Source organism: Scomber scombrus, chromosome 1, assembly GCF_963691925.1.
Source record: "Scomber scombrus chromosome 1, fScoSco1.1, whole genome shotgun sequence".
In the NCBI taxonomy this organism is placed as follows: domain Eukaryota; kingdom Metazoa; phylum Chordata; class Actinopteri; order Scombriformes; family Scombridae; genus Scomber; species Scomber scombrus.
The window spans coordinates 16,540,278-16,555,928 of NC_084970.1; the positions used below are offsets into that span (position 1 = coordinate 16,540,278).

Consider the following 15,651-nt stretch of genomic DNA (forward strand, 5'->3'; position numbering starts at 1 on the left):
CAAAGTCATAACATTGCAGAAGAAGTGGGTCCCTTTTTGACATTACATATGTCACACCAAATGAACAAATTCATGCAGCAGCAACGGATGTGGTTGGTGTGTGAATGGATTACTAAGACTTAAATTGAAGGGTGTCTAGTGGTGGACTTTGAAAAAGGTGTGGGAGAGGAGAGTTAGTCTGAGCATCGCTAAGAATGCTTGAATTTCTAAGGGTAGCATTCTCAAAGGTAATCAATGAGCAGGCCAGAACACAAGACACCACATGAAAACATTTGCTATTTGAGAGATAGTCCTTTTTGGATAAACTCAGAAATGTCAGATGGCGAAGGCCATTACAAATAATCAACAGTCCACAGTGCCTGCCTGTTGTATCCATGCAAAACTGCAGGTGTTTCATAATGAATCACAGTTCCTGCTGCAACATCAATCTGGTGGACTCCTGGTTGGCCATCAACAAAAACAAGCATTGTCTTAGTTTTGGAAGATAACTGACATTCTGCATGCCAATAGTTGATCAGTATCAGTTGACATTCAGAATCACAAATCAAACTCAAACAAATAGCCAATCACATTCAATAAAGACAATATGGTGTTTTTTATTTTCTCAGAAATTCACATTTACTCTTGATCATTATGCCACTGCTGTTGGATAATCTGTTTATTTTTACCTGCTACACACTGCTGTTACTGGCTTTGGGGATTGATTTCTACATCCACCACCTCAGACGGCTCCTGCTCTAGTTTCTTATTACCATATTTGGGGATGGCACTTCTTTCCTTATGTATTATGTATATTCCATATGTCACTGATATGGCCCCCTGGGTTCTGTTTTCTGTAGCCCTTTAGGGTTTTATTGAGCCCCCCACTGAATCTGTCGCTGCTGGTCGGATCATTGGGGAGCACCCTCAAGAGCAGAGTGTATTCTGCCAAACAAAACTGTATAACCATTTGTTGCAGTAAATGGTACTATGCTGTGACACAAATGTTTCAGACGGAAATGAGGTGATGCATGGTTACAGCTGCGCAGGCCAGTGGGGGAGATGTAATGGTTTCGAGGCCTTTCAGTTGGTATACAGTGGGTTCTTTAATAGCTATAGAGTGATACCTTAATGCAAGAGCATACCTTAGCATTCCAGCCAGGTTCAGCCATTCATTGTAAGCAGGTACTTTGAACAAAATATTGTTTTCTGACATGGTGACAGAATTGTCTAGAAATGCATGGTTAATGACAAATTCATGTCAAGTAGCGTTAACGACTTGGACACCACAATCTTTAAGCACTTTAGGATTCACTCAAATTCAGCATCTGTAGAAAAGGAGCATCTACTCATCATTCTTGGGCAGTTATGTGAATCACTGATGTGTGTCTGGTTTGCTTTAATACAGTACCAGAACCCAGCAGATCTCTTGATGAGTCACTCCCAAGACATTCGGTGGCTCTCACAAGGGCTAAAGGTGCACTATTAAACACGGGTCTGTACTTTTCTGGTGTGAGTGTGTATTTTGGCTGTGGCTATGGCTATGGCTGATTAAACTTAGAGTTGAGCATTGGCAAGTTAATATTGCAGTTTAAAAAGTCTTTGTTTGATTCAATGTAAGTCTTACTTGACATTAATAAGGTAAGCCCTGAAGTGGTACCATTAAACATAAACCCAGGGGGCTTGAAGTTGCATGGTTAATTGGACCATATTGGTGATTTAATGTTGATTGTATTTTGCATTTAAAAATCACATAATAAAATGTGAGATTTGAGATTGTTGAGATTTCATAGTCACATTAGATGAATTTAAAGATGCCAGTTTTTCAGGCAGCATGAACAAATCTTTGTTTTAATACATTGCATTGCATTTTTAATATAATCTCAAGACAAAGAATAAAAAGAATAAAGAAAAGAACACCATAATTTGTTGCAAGGTTTTATTTCCAAAGTTGGCAACATGACACCTAGCTGTAGTTTAAACTTAATACAGCAGTTAGACTCAATTTGGACCAGCTACAACATTTAAATACAGCTCACCCAATCAATTATATGTCACTATGAAAGGAAAGGTTTTTTCACCATAAATACTCTTGATAGTGAGGCACATTTTACTGCTAATACTTATTTACCTTTCTTAAATAAAGTTTGAATCCAGGAGTTGACTGAATGAAGTGAACTGAATGAGTTATTTTCACTCCATTGAATTCTTTAATCCAGAATGACTGACAGACAAGCTGGTGATAGGATAATGTTGTTAGCCATTGTGCTACCAGCAACATATTTCTTTGGGCACTCCTAGAGAAGTGGAATACTTAATAAAGTGGGAAATGCATTGTTTGTGTTTGTTTGCAAAGGGTCAGATTTTTTTGCCAGCCTTAATAACATTAAGTACATCTCTTGAGTATGTTGCTTTTCTTTCCTTTACAGGAGTCCTTCACTTTCCAAGTGTGTCCTTGGCCTTATGTTTACAGCTGGAATTAAATAAGCACCATTAAAAAGTGCCTCTGAAAGATTTTTATTTTATTTTTTTAACTCTGTTCTATTTTAGGTCTGTCGGAGCCAACAACATTTGGGACATTTTCTGGAAAAGATGTCCCATCACAGATTGCTTCAAATGGACACATCATGAGACTGGAGTTTCAGTCTGATCACTCTAATACTGGGAAAGGCTTCAACATCAGCTATACTAGTATGTACTATCTACTCTATATCTGTTTCTGTCTGTGTGTGTGGTTGACTCATTGATTCACTGACTCACTCACTGACTGTCTTATTAAGTCAGAAAATATACATTTTCATCATGGCCATCATCATTTAAGGTGGTGTAAATAGCAGGTTTGTCCGACGGCATTCAGTGCATTTTACATTCATACTGTCTGTCTTTTGTGAGTCTATGGCGTTGCTGCAGTCCAACAGTGGCAGGAAATTCAACAAGAATTACCTTTTTGCTCTAACACCTTTGAATAGACCTGTTGGTGCAAAAGTAATCACATGCACTGAATTCAAAGTTAAAATACATTCTTAAATAGTCTAAAACAGTAATTTATGATGTGGCATTAATTTATTGGGTTTTATGTTTGTGTGTTTATTGGTGTATTTCCCTTATTCCTGCAGTTACCTAGTCAAATATCAGCACGGCATCACAATCACATATTTATAGGGCTGTTACAATGGAGTTTTGATAGCAGAATATTAGTCACCAATCTGAAAATCACTGCAATAAACTGCATAAACAGCTCCTGAGAAGGGACGAAAAAGGCTTTCTTGCTTGATAACGCACTTAGCACTGGTGTACTATACAGTCTAAATTCAATACAGCTGCAACATATGGTATGTTTTTTGAATCTTACTTTTTCTTAACTAGAAACGCTCTTACAGCTTCACTCTTACTGCTGCATTACTATGGTTTCCTTTTCAAATCGACAATACCCCTTGCTTTCATAGGGTCATCATGAGGCATTTTGGCTAATGGAGAGAATCACCATGTAAGGTAGAAGTACCCAAGATAAGACTGGGTGTAACATTATCAAAGTCATTTCTATAAGTGATACAATGCACTGATCATCAAAAAATCATCCAAAACTGATATTCAGCACAATAATAGTATTCAGGGGAGGGTTTTCTGTCTGAATGATACATTCACGGTTTGAATTTGTCATACAGTCCCACTGCAGATTCTACATCAGTCTTCTTGTAAAATCAGTTTGTACAGCAGATAACTTTAAAACACAAAGAAAATATTTATTTATTTCATTAGAGGGTTTCAGACACTATCTTAAAGTGTATGTGCACCTATCTCAAACATAAACATAACTGTCAAGCAAAGTTTAACTACAGCAATTGTGGATTTTTTTTCCTATAACAAATGCTTTTACACCTTTCACACACATATTTAACCAACACAGTTATATGAACACTCTTCATCTTTTCCTTAGAGGCTGCTATAGCCACATACTTTGTCACTTGTCTGAACAGATGATCAGTTTTTATTGCATGACACTGTAATTGCAGTGTGCTGATTGCTGATAGTCAATGAAATCTCTGATCCTCTCCTCCCTCTTTGGTCCTTCATGGCGAGTAACTAAGATACAAGAAAAAAAAGTGTAGGCAATGAAATAAAACCTCACTGTACCTCCTTATAAAATCACACCAGTCAAGCCAGTGCAAATCTACACCTTTACAATACAGTTTCTTGAAGATAGAGAGCTATTTGACACAAAAGCTTGAACATTGTTGCCAAAGTGTCATCTCTTTGTATCTCTTTTCATAGTTCCCACCTTGGTATTCTATACAGTCTTCTTTATATTTTCTCTTATCTCAAATCCATCATGTTGATCTACGTTCTTCAATCTGACTCATGCTTCCTCTCTCTTACTTAGATTTTACATTCACATACAATCTGGTGTCACACTTTCTTTGTCTGACACACACACACACACACACACACACACACACACACACACACACACACACACACACACACACACACACACACACACACACACACACTATAATGTGAATATATACAACTCTTTGTAACCTTTCTAACTTTCCAAACTTGTCCAACCCTTCTCCTCATATAATGTGTCTAAAGGTGTGCATGGTTATTTTCTGTATTTTCCTTTGGCCCTTGTATATCTGCAGTGCTTATACATTTATATGTATGCATATACGTGTACATATATGCAGATCTGCTGGTATCCATGTGCTGGTACATATAATAAATGTGTGTATGCATTGTCTTTGTGTATATGCACCTTCAATTTCCTCTCTTATTCTCCTTTTTTCTCTTTCTCCTTCCCTCTCTGGTCTCATTTCCTCTCCATCAGTAGCTAATCAACCTGAGACATGTCCAATCACTGGGTGTGTGCTCTGGGTGTGATCAGGTTAATCTCTGGAATGGGGATAATATAAGCTAAACATGACAGGGTTGAATCCACGTGAAGATAATTCCATTCCCATATTTCCATATCAGTGGAGATGTCAAATTCACTGACAGTGATACAGCAATGGGTTTCCAACCCTATTGTTCTCTTTGGTAAAACAAGTTTACAGGTATTGCGCTATATTAAGATATGAGAGAACATTGTTCAAATCAGACAATATGCACGCATGTATTCAGATCCCCTGTATTGATCCAAATATTACTATTAAAGACTGTAGGTATGATGAGTTTTTTTTCTGTCATTTAGCTTTTTTCTTTACTATTTGGCTCCTTGTCTAAGCTATGAATATGATCAAGCCTGAATAATACTATATCTCCAATTGTTGTCTCTCTGTAGCATTTGGTCAGAATGAATGTCATGACCCAGGGGTTCCTGTCAATGGTCAAAGGTATGGAGACCAGTTTCAGCTGGGCAGCTCTGTGGCTTTTCGCTGTGATCAAGGATTCATTAGGACACAGGTAATGATCAGAAATCCAAGTATTTGAAATGTATGTTATTTCAATGGTTTACCCACATAAAATAATTGTTTTAGGATCCATATCATATCATTCATTGTACAAGTAACAAATCTTGATATCATAAGGTATACTCATATTATATTTCCAGGGATCAGATCAGGTCACTTGCATCATCCAGGATGGGAATGTTGTTTGGTCTGCAGCTGTGCCTCGCTGTGAAGGTAATGCACATCCAGGCTGTTTATTATATGCATGAGCAATGGATTATCATTCAAAATGTTCCACTTGCCAGACTATAAGGTGACAAAACATTCAACTATTTGGCTCTTGCTGTGCAGCTTAAGTGTGCTCACGCACCTTAGACATTTTATAAATTTCCTCTCTTAATTGCTTTAGCCTCCAGCCTCCCAAATTCAGCCTGTTTGCATGCATCTTTCTCTCTCAACAATAATCTTAAATGAGATTGGCACAAGTTCTGCTGAAAGTCATTCAGGGAGACGCATTCATTATACATAATGCAGACGCTAATATACAGAGATGTATCCATAGTATGCAGATAAGCTAATATGCAGAAGTGATAATAAAAAGGTGAGTGCGTCGTTATTTTAGCACTTTGAAGGCCGATCACAAGCGCTGGCCTGTGTTTATTTGTCTGTATTTTTTATATCCTTTCCATCTTGATTGTATTGTCTAAATGACATTATCAAATGTTGCCAGACAATCAAATTGAATAGGGTTCTCACCTTATTAAATATGGAGTATGGAGGAATATTATCCCTCCCATTGGACAGGGAAGGATAATTATGTTTTATTTCTACATTCTCTTGTGAGTCCTATCCATAAGTATTACTGCTTCAGTACACATTGAGGTAAAGGAAAGTGAGAGAAATAAAAGCAATTTTCTTGCCTTCAAGCAAGATTCAGCTTGCTGAAAGTCTGAAGTTATGAGCGCAATCAAAATGGTTAAGGTATCAGCTACTTGACAGTAGAAGAAGTAGGTAGAGTGAAAAAGGTAAGCCATTGCAAATATATTGTAGAAATATATAATATATTATAGAAAGAGCAACAGATAATATACAGATCATAAACTTGTGGTTTTCAAGGATGTTGACTTAAAGCAAGTGCTATAAAGCCTCAAAAATGGAAAACCAAAGCTACTATAAAGTTCAAAAGTTCAAAAGTCATAAAGTTTATTTTTTATCTTTGCATTAAATGTTACCTGATTAATATTGTTTGATGTACTGTTGTTGTGTTTTATGTGCTTTGTAAGGTGTCCTTGAGTGCTTTGAAAGGCGCCTTTAAATAAAATGCATTATATTATTATCATTAAAAGTATTTTAATAATATTTGTATTGATATGTAATACAAACTAGACACACTAGAGCTTATTACTGTATTTAAATATGCTATAATTGAGATTTTGGGACTCTAAGGGCCCCATTTTAACGATCTATAGCGCAAATCTCGTGGCGCAAGTGCCTATGGGGCGTGTCCAACTCCAACTTTTGCTATTTTAACAGTGGAAAAATGGTCACTGTGCCAGGCGCATGGTCTAAAGGGGTTGGTCTCAAGTCCCCTCATTAATCATAGGTGTGTTTTTGGCGTAACACGCAGTAAATCAATCAGAGTGTCATCTTCCATTCCCTTTAAAAGCCAGGAGTGCTTTCACCTTGGCGGATTACTACTATAACGCATTTACTTTTGCTGAAAAGAAAGTTGGTTGATGAGCTGCTAACCCGACATTTAATTCATAAAAAGGAAGAATATGGAATTATAACCAACCAGTCTGATGAGTGTAAAGGTGTGTGTGGTTATACTGCAGCAACCTGGTGTCATCAGCTGATATAATAAACAGTGAACGGATGTGCGTAATGGCACTGCGCTCTGTGCAGCATCTCAGAGACTGCAGACTTATCAACATATCAGTCCTACAGTATAAACAGCTGTGGATACAGACACAGAATCGCCCACATTCATTAACGGATTAATACAGATGTTTTAACCACAGATGTTCAGATGCTTTTCTTGTTGATAAAATCACTAAGTGGCAGCGGAGCGTCTTTCTTCCAGAAGCAGACGTGGTTCTAAGATCCATTCTCCACAAAAACACCAAAAACTCATTTTGTGCTGCATATTTTCGCGTCTCCTCCCGTCAGGTCACCGTACATGCAGCTGCACCACACAGACATCGTGGTGTTTTATTTTCTTTTATTCATCTTTTAATTAGAACTCATTAAAATCGTGGCGCAAGTGCCTTTGGGGCGTATCCAAATCCACTTTTGCTATTTTAACGGAGGAAAAATGGTCACTGTGCCAGGCGCATGGTCTAAAAGGGTCGGATTTAAGTCCCCTCATTAATCGTAGGCGTGGTTTGGCTGTAAGACGCGGTAAACCAATCAGAGTGTCATCTACCATTCCCTTTATTATCCAGGCGCGCTGTCATCTTGGCGGATTGTTAGTTTGATGGCGGATTTACCAGGATTGGTCACATGAATACATTGACAGTTTCATTGGTCATTACTGCGATTGACTGATTCTGATACATAGTGGCACGTCATTGTGACTTTTTTTTTTATCATAATACGAATTCACATTGTGGTCATGGCATGTTTGTGTGCTGCTGCGCGCCCGTGTGTGCGTAACAGGCACAGTGTCTGCGTACTGCACTCCCGCCTATCTAGGAGCATATTGGACTCTTGATGATGCACCCTTTAATAACAGTAACATATGCACCAATGACTTTAGACCTGTTTTTTTTTGGTCAGTAGCGCAATCGCTTTCCTCTGCCTCAAAATGGCAACGCGCCACCAATGCACCTGACCACACCTCATTTTGAGACCAACACGCCCATAGGCGCACAGACAACTGCATTCGCTATTTAGACAACGTGGGTGCAGGGCGAGAAAATGACAACTCCGCCAGGGGAAACTAACAAAGACACGTAGGCCATCCGCTGTGCGCCGACCGCAAGATGGGGCCCTTAGTGTTTCCTATAAATTAGTGTCAAGATGTGCCAGCCTTGCTGCTTGCAGCTCTCTGCAGTTGCAGAAAAATGAGAAGCCATTTTGGCATCATTTGACACATAAATATACTTGATTTCCTCTATAAATGATCATGTCATAATTATTGTAGCCTTTCTCAAACACAAGCTACTCAAAATTGTTTACTGTAGCACAACATTGGCACGGCATAATTTCTGTAGGTAAATGTTTATGTATGAAATCTATAAATTCTGAAAGGATTAGAGAGCTAAAATAAATTGAGCAGATGATGAATTTGCTAACTCGATGAAAAGTGAGTTTTGCACTCATGCCATATCACAGTTACAAAAAAAGAGATTCATTTCTGCTTCTGTGGTTGTGTGTGTGTGTCTTCATTTCCCTCTAGCTCCATGTGGAGGCCATCTCACTGCTCCTACCGGTGTTCTGCTGTCTCCTGGTTGGCCCTCTTTCTATAAAGATTCTCTGAACTGCCAATGGGTGATTGAATCACAAACAGATCATGCTGTGAAGATACACTTTGACAGGTATGTTATTTGATCATAGGGAGAGGTTTTGTCAGGTTTGTAAAGGTTTGCTCAGAGAATTAGTTTGATCGTTTTGAATTGGATAATATTAATATGAAGTGTTTCCGACATTTAAGTTAGTCAGCTAGTACATCATTTAGTTGTAGTCAGTCGGTCGGTCTTTCAGAAGAGCTTTAAGCTAGTCAGATATAAATGTAGATGTTGGGTATCTGCTGCAGAAAATGATTAATGTTGGCGTTTTGCACATTTTTTTTGGAAACAAGCCACTAGCAGATGCAGCGTAGCCTGAAATTGCTATAGCTGAAATTAATCTTTTTTGGAAGTGATGTAAAGGCCAAGTTATCTTCATCGCCTATGAGGCATTTCATTTGTGTGGCATTCAGCATTTGCATTGCATGCAAATGTCTGAAGGCTAACTAATCGTTCACTTAGATGGATAGATATTTCTGTAATCTGTGATTGCACAGTGTGTCAGTGGCTCCCAACTTGTGGTTTTCTATCCTAGCAGGTAGTCAGTTGCATTCAAGCAATGTCCTTTTCCTAAATCAGTTTTAATGTAATGGCTACATTGATAATCTGCAGCACTCATGGTCCCAAGAACGAGCACAGGTTCTTTGAACCCTACAGCCACTGCTGAATCAGTCAACAAGTCAATTACTCAGATTGGAAGACAAGCAGAGAGGAAAGTGAGTGATGCAGGGATAACAAGTCAGTTACACATGGTAGTTATGGAGATATTTAAGTGTTCAGTTATTTGAAAAAGCAGGTAGAATATGAGTTAATCACTCAGTTATTAAGTCTGCCAGTATTGTGAGACTGGTTATCAGTCTATTATTGTCCTATGTTCTTTGGCCTTTCATTGGCCAACTAAAGCAAGATGAAAAGTGCTGCCAAGTCCTCTTCCAGCGTAAACATCCTGTTTATTATTTTAACTTAATTTACTTTTGGTTGTAAAGAAATGTTTGCTGTTACTCATACTCCATTAGACAGTGTTTGAGGAAGCCTGCACAGAGATCATGTGTGCCAGGCAAATAGTATGAATGTAACTGTGCATGTCTCTTGTGCCTGTGTGTCTGTCTAGGTTTCAGACTGAGGTCAATTATGACACACTGGAAATCAGGGATGGCCCCTCAGCTTCCTCTCCCCTGATTGGTGAATACCATGGCACCCAAGCACCTCATTTCCTGATTTCCACATCCAACTTCCTGTTCCTGTTGTTCACTACTGACAACAGTCGCGCTGCTGCAGGCTTCAGCATCAGATATGAAAGTAAGTCTGATTCACTGACTGATAATATTATTTGGAAGACACTCTCTGAATTGCTTTCATCCACTCATACACAAAAATAATGGTGTGCTCAAAGTTCTCTGGGTACAATCTAGCTTAAAAATGTGCAAATTACACAGACTGACATACTCAACCTCTTGACTCTGTGGTATTTGCGCTTGTGTGATTTGATTTACAGGTGTGAAAATGGAGTCAGACTCTTGTCTCGATCCTGGTATTCCAGTCAATGGGCGTCGCCATGGCAGCAGTTTTTCTATTGGCTCCCGTGTATCATTTGCATGTGACCCAGGATACACACTGAGTGATCAGGAGCCAATTGTTTGCGAGCAGAATCATCAGTGGAGTCACGCTCTTCCCAGTTGTGATGGTGAGAATATTTTTGTCTTTCATTTTAATCCTCTGGATGAGGGCTTGTAGTGAGCTGGTACCTTTGTACCCTATTACAGAAAGATTTAACAGTAAGAATCATGTGATGCAGTTAGGAACTCATTCACATGATGCAAAGCAGGTCAGAGAGAGAAAATTTGGTCGTCAATTACCAAAGATGGCAAAGCAGGTCAGTGTGGCCACCTTGTTAGTTTACTTTAGAGCCCTTATTTCAACCAAAGTTGTTTAAACCAGAAAAAAAAGAAAACACAGCTGTCACAAGCTATACTAAACCCTATGCTATATTTTGGTTAATTGAGTAATCATGTGATCTTTATCTAGATTCACTCTTAGACAAAAAACAAGGAGTCTGATTGATTATGTAAGCTTTGGAGGTGATGTTTTTAATGTTACAACTGCATCTAAGAAATAATGGAGAGGGCTTTTTGTTGTGTGTTAATTTGGAGCCTCCGTTTTTTATTTATATTCTATATATGAATGTTTGATGTTAGCTCAGATAAATTCATCAGCTCTTTTTTCCAATGCAGTGGAAAACCAGTTGTAATCAAACTGTTGAAAACAAGTTTTTCAAATGTATGTATTTTTCATATTAATATATATATATATATATATATATATAATATTCTTTATATGAATGAGTTGGCCTTTGACTTGTTACAGCTGAATTACTGATGGTGATTTAGATATTAAAATGACATACAGTTTTCACTTTGAGTTCTGACTTTACTGTGACACTAACTACGACCCAAATACAAAAATAAGGCACAACGCAAATACAGTTTAAAAGGCACTTTGCGTGTAGTAATGCAGGCTTACAGGAAGTGGAGAGAACATTAAAGCAACTCAGATGCACTGCAGTAGTGTTGTCTCCACTGGTCGCATTTTTCAGCACAGTACCTCTTGTAGCAACCTGCTGTGTGTTTGTTCTGTGTGAAATAAGTTCAGGAATAGTGGAGCACCATACATCTGCGTCAGTGCACACTTGCTGTCTCAGAGTTGTATGATCCGCTTTCTCTCACCACTAACTGGTTTGGCATGTCTCCTCACATGAATTTGAAAACAGACACATAGGGATAGTGTGAAGACAGGGCTGTTTCTAGGTTTTTGGAGGCCCTATGTAAAATCTTGTTAGCAGACTATTCATCTTTTGTGCAGATTACATAAATAAATGCCTCTTCTTGGCTTTTTTACTCATTAGGCTTTAATTGCACTTACAGTAAGTAACTACACTCTACTGTAAGTAGTAGTTGATATCAACTTGAGTTTTTCAGTTCAGTTAGTTGAGCTTTTGTCAAATTATTTATTACATTGTATTGTCTCTTTTTTCCAGTCTGCAATATGTGAAAATGAATGATTTTTTTTAGGGAGAGTTGATTTACCTTTAAAAAGGAATTTTAGATCTTTTCCAGATGACTGAGGGAGTTTGTTGGCATTTGTCAGTCTCTATGTCACTGGAGGAGGTAATCCCCATGTTGCAAACATCGCAAGACCTGTGGTTATAGTTGAAGAACTCCTTGAGGCTTCACTTAAAACAAAAAACTTTTGTAAATCAACATAGACATTGAAATCCTTTTACAGTGGTTAGTAGAACAAAATGATAGTCCTTTATAAAGAGCAGAGATACAAATACTGTAAATAGGTTTACTTGACAGATGTATCACATTCACTTCATCCACAGTCTGCGGGTGTTGTAGGGCTCCCTTGAGGTGTTTTTTCTCCCCTCTGTATTTTTTTTTCTCCTGAGTGGGCTCAGGTGGGAAGGGAGTACTCTGATGTATGGTGGGTTTTCTCCCAAAAAGATTTCCATAGAGAGGTGCTGGATCCCAAATCCATGTCGAGTGAAGAAGTTGATGGAGTTGGGCTGAAGTGTCTGTGGCATTTTCTCCTCCTCCATTACCTTTGTTCTGTGTCAACTTATAGACTGTTGTTGTTCATAGTCATTTGTATCACGGTTTTTTCTTCTTTTTTGACAATAATTTCATGTTGTAGTTCTACTTTTTTTTGTTCCAGGAGCTGGTTCATCTCGCCTTTGTTCAGAGAATCTATAAAGAGTTGATGTTTGAGTTTGTTCACTTCGTCTTTTTTCCTTTCCATTAGGGAAAATATTTACTGTATCGTTTGTGCCATGAGGTTGAATGAGCACTGATTCTATATCTCACACGAATGGTTGATGAAATTGTTATTGTCTCAACTTGTAATTGGGCTTTTCAAAATTAATAGTCCACAAGGGATTGACTTTTGATTTGTGACTCTCAAGTCGTCACTAAGCATTACTACTTGTAATTAAGTACCTGTGTTGAGTGTTGATGGTCCGGTTGTTAGTGGACTTGTTGTTGTGATATATCCTGGAACAAAGTATATAATGGGAGTAGTCCTCCTCAGTGAATTCAAATGTTTTAAATCAGTACTCTGTTGTATCTGCCACTATGTTTGATTGCACATGAGTTTCCTTAAGAATTCTGACATGACAAAGATAAAGCTGCAAATGAACTATGAACAAATAACAAATTACACACAGTTATCGTTATGAAGATTAAAACAGAAGGCTTTCAATTATCATTACCACGATCATCATCAAAGGATAAGTCCTTTTGGAAGCCATAGTGACAGTGCATACAATATCCTTGATCTTGCGATCTCACTGTCAGACTGTCAAATTTGATGGACTTGACCGATTCAGCCATTAGTGTCAGTATGTCAATACTTGAGCATCTGATGATGACTTTGAAATAGATTTTCTTGTAAGCAGGGCTGTAGTGGTAAATAAACGCTCAGGTTACCCCTACCTTTCCTTAGCCACACCGTCTATATGGTCCATAATATAGATATATGTTTGTAATATAAGAAAATAACAAAACTGACTCATGGGAAATTAAATATCTCAAACTAAAAGCCAATTATAAAAAAACAGTTTGAGTTATAGAGGAATCATCATTTTATATTTTTTAACAGAAATTATCTGTCAGTTTTGGTGCTGTGTTTACAACAGTTACTGAGATCCATGCCCTTTTCACAGCTTAAGAAAACATCATATTAATAGTTGTTATGTAGTGTTGGTCCCTGTATTCAAAGTTCTGTTAGTCCTGTTATAGCAGGCCTTGATACTGTGCATTGAGTTTTGTTTCTTGGGATATCCTTAGTTTTCTTTGGTTTCCAGATTGTGGAAATATTCAAAAATATTCACAGAACAGTAAGTCATCTAAATACAGGTGTAAGTTAGACCTCACCAGTATTTTCTGCCTCCTGCTTTGAATTTGTTCATGTCTGCTTCAGATGTGTGTCTCTTTTCTCCTTAAACTCCTCCTTATTTTTTGTCTGAAAGTTTATTTTTAATGTCGCACTTGATTAACCTGTCTGGGGGGGTTTGATGCTCCCTGTTAGTAGTAACAGTGGTCTCTGTGTCTCATACATAAGGATACAATGTTCAAATGGAAAACAAAACAAGCATTCCTAGAAACTACAACATAAACTGCTGTAGGAAGCCAGTCTGCAAGCACTTATAGCTTTAAAGTGATGGGAAGTTTGAGAATTTTTGAGTTTTAAAGAATTTGAGAGGTGAGTAAACAGCTTTACGTGCATTTAGCTTCCACTACAGCCCTGCTTGTGAGGAAAAGAGCTCTTGGAATAAAACCCACTTGGTTACCAAAAGTATCAATTTATATTCAAGGACAAAAAAAAAAAGCACAACAGGGCCCTGCGACATGCAAAGTCTGTACATAGCAAGAAACAGCCTTGTGTGAAGGTGTAGTAGGTAGACGAAGATTAAGCTTCAAAAGTCAAACAAGGTAGAAGAGGGAACTGGTCAATCTTTGACACATTCTAGGATATAAAAAAATGCTGTTTTCCACTTCACTTAACTGGCAGCCATATTGTTAATTGTACAATCCAACCCCACTCCAGACTACACACTTCCACAATGGCCCAAGTTGGACAATCCTGGTTCAGTGAAATTATGCGGATCAACAGGCGCCACTAAAGCAGATGCTCACTGGCCACTCATGGGCCTTTTCACACAGCATCTGATTCAGTCTGCAGATTGAAAAGAATCCAATTTGAAAAGCAAAGTGTGGATGTCTCAGCTTGGGAATGAGTTCATACTGTTGGAAACTTTCTCACAATATCAGCCATTAAACAACAACAACAGCCTGTAACATTTTCCATTTTCATCAAAGCATGCCATCTCACCAGACAGCTGTCTAAAATATACTGTGTAAGCCGAGACATAAATGTAATATGAGATATGATAATGTAATATGCTCATGAACTAAAATTATATGTCAATTATATTCTAGCATGAATGACTGATGAATCTATTAATTATTGTTTTTACTCGGGCCCCGTTTCCCAATAACAATCTTGGTGTTTTCTACTGTGTGAATGCTCTTAAATTTCTCTGAGTTTCCTAAAGCAGTACCTAAGAATGAGTCCATGTGCATGCTGTTAGGGGCTTCTTAATGTCAGCTGTCCATGGTGCTGAAGATTAAGCTGAATACACTTTAAAGTAACTTTGTATATTTACCTGTCTGAGCTGTCCTATGCATTACAAATATGTACACCACAAAGTGCAAGTGTTGTAAACGGCACATTTAAAAAACCTTTTATACTTGGAATTGTTTAGTATGAAAACACAACTTAATGTGCAGTAAATAGTCTACAGCTCTCAGCTTGCTGCCCTTTATAATTGATGTCACTGGGAGGAAGTAAGTTTAAGAAAGTAAACTTTGATTTAGTTGCTGCTTGAGGCAAACATTACCCTTATGCTCATATGAAACCTAAAATGAAGCAGTGACAGTTCCTATAAATGTCATATATATGCATGTCTTCTTGTGTGAATGTCTTTCTGTCATAATTTCTGCATTAAATCTACTGTATATGGGTGGTCTGTTAGCATATGGCAAACAAACAACTTATTTTAATGATCCATTAACCTGTCAATTATTTTCTTGATTAATCGATTAGTTGTTTGGTCCATAAAATGTGAGAAAATCACTGTTCCCAAAAGCCCAAGGAGACTCAGATGTGTAATCTTGTTCCGACTAAGAGTCCACAATCCAAACATATTCAGC

General features: G+C 37.9%; 1 protein-coding gene across 1 annotated transcript in view; it reads left to right on the plus strand.

The window, feature by feature from the left end:
• The window catches only part of LOC133989379 (CUB and sushi domain-containing protein 1-like), a 356,447-nt gene that overhangs the window by 212,389 nt on the left and 128,407 nt on the right, over window positions 1–15,651 (plus strand). The window contains exons 15-20 of the mRNA XM_062428141.1: window positions 2,530–2,670; window positions 5,264–5,385; window positions 5,534–5,606; window positions 8,773–8,911; window positions 9,993–10,180; window positions 10,377–10,565. Coding sequence (XP_062284125.1) covers window positions 2,530–2,670; window positions 5,264–5,385; window positions 5,534–5,606; window positions 8,773–8,911; window positions 9,993–10,180; window positions 10,377–10,565 — 852 coding nt within the window. The remainder of the gene's footprint in view (window positions 1–2,529; window positions 2,671–5,263; window positions 5,386–5,533; window positions 5,607–8,772; window positions 8,912–9,992; window positions 10,181–10,376; window positions 10,566–15,651) is intronic.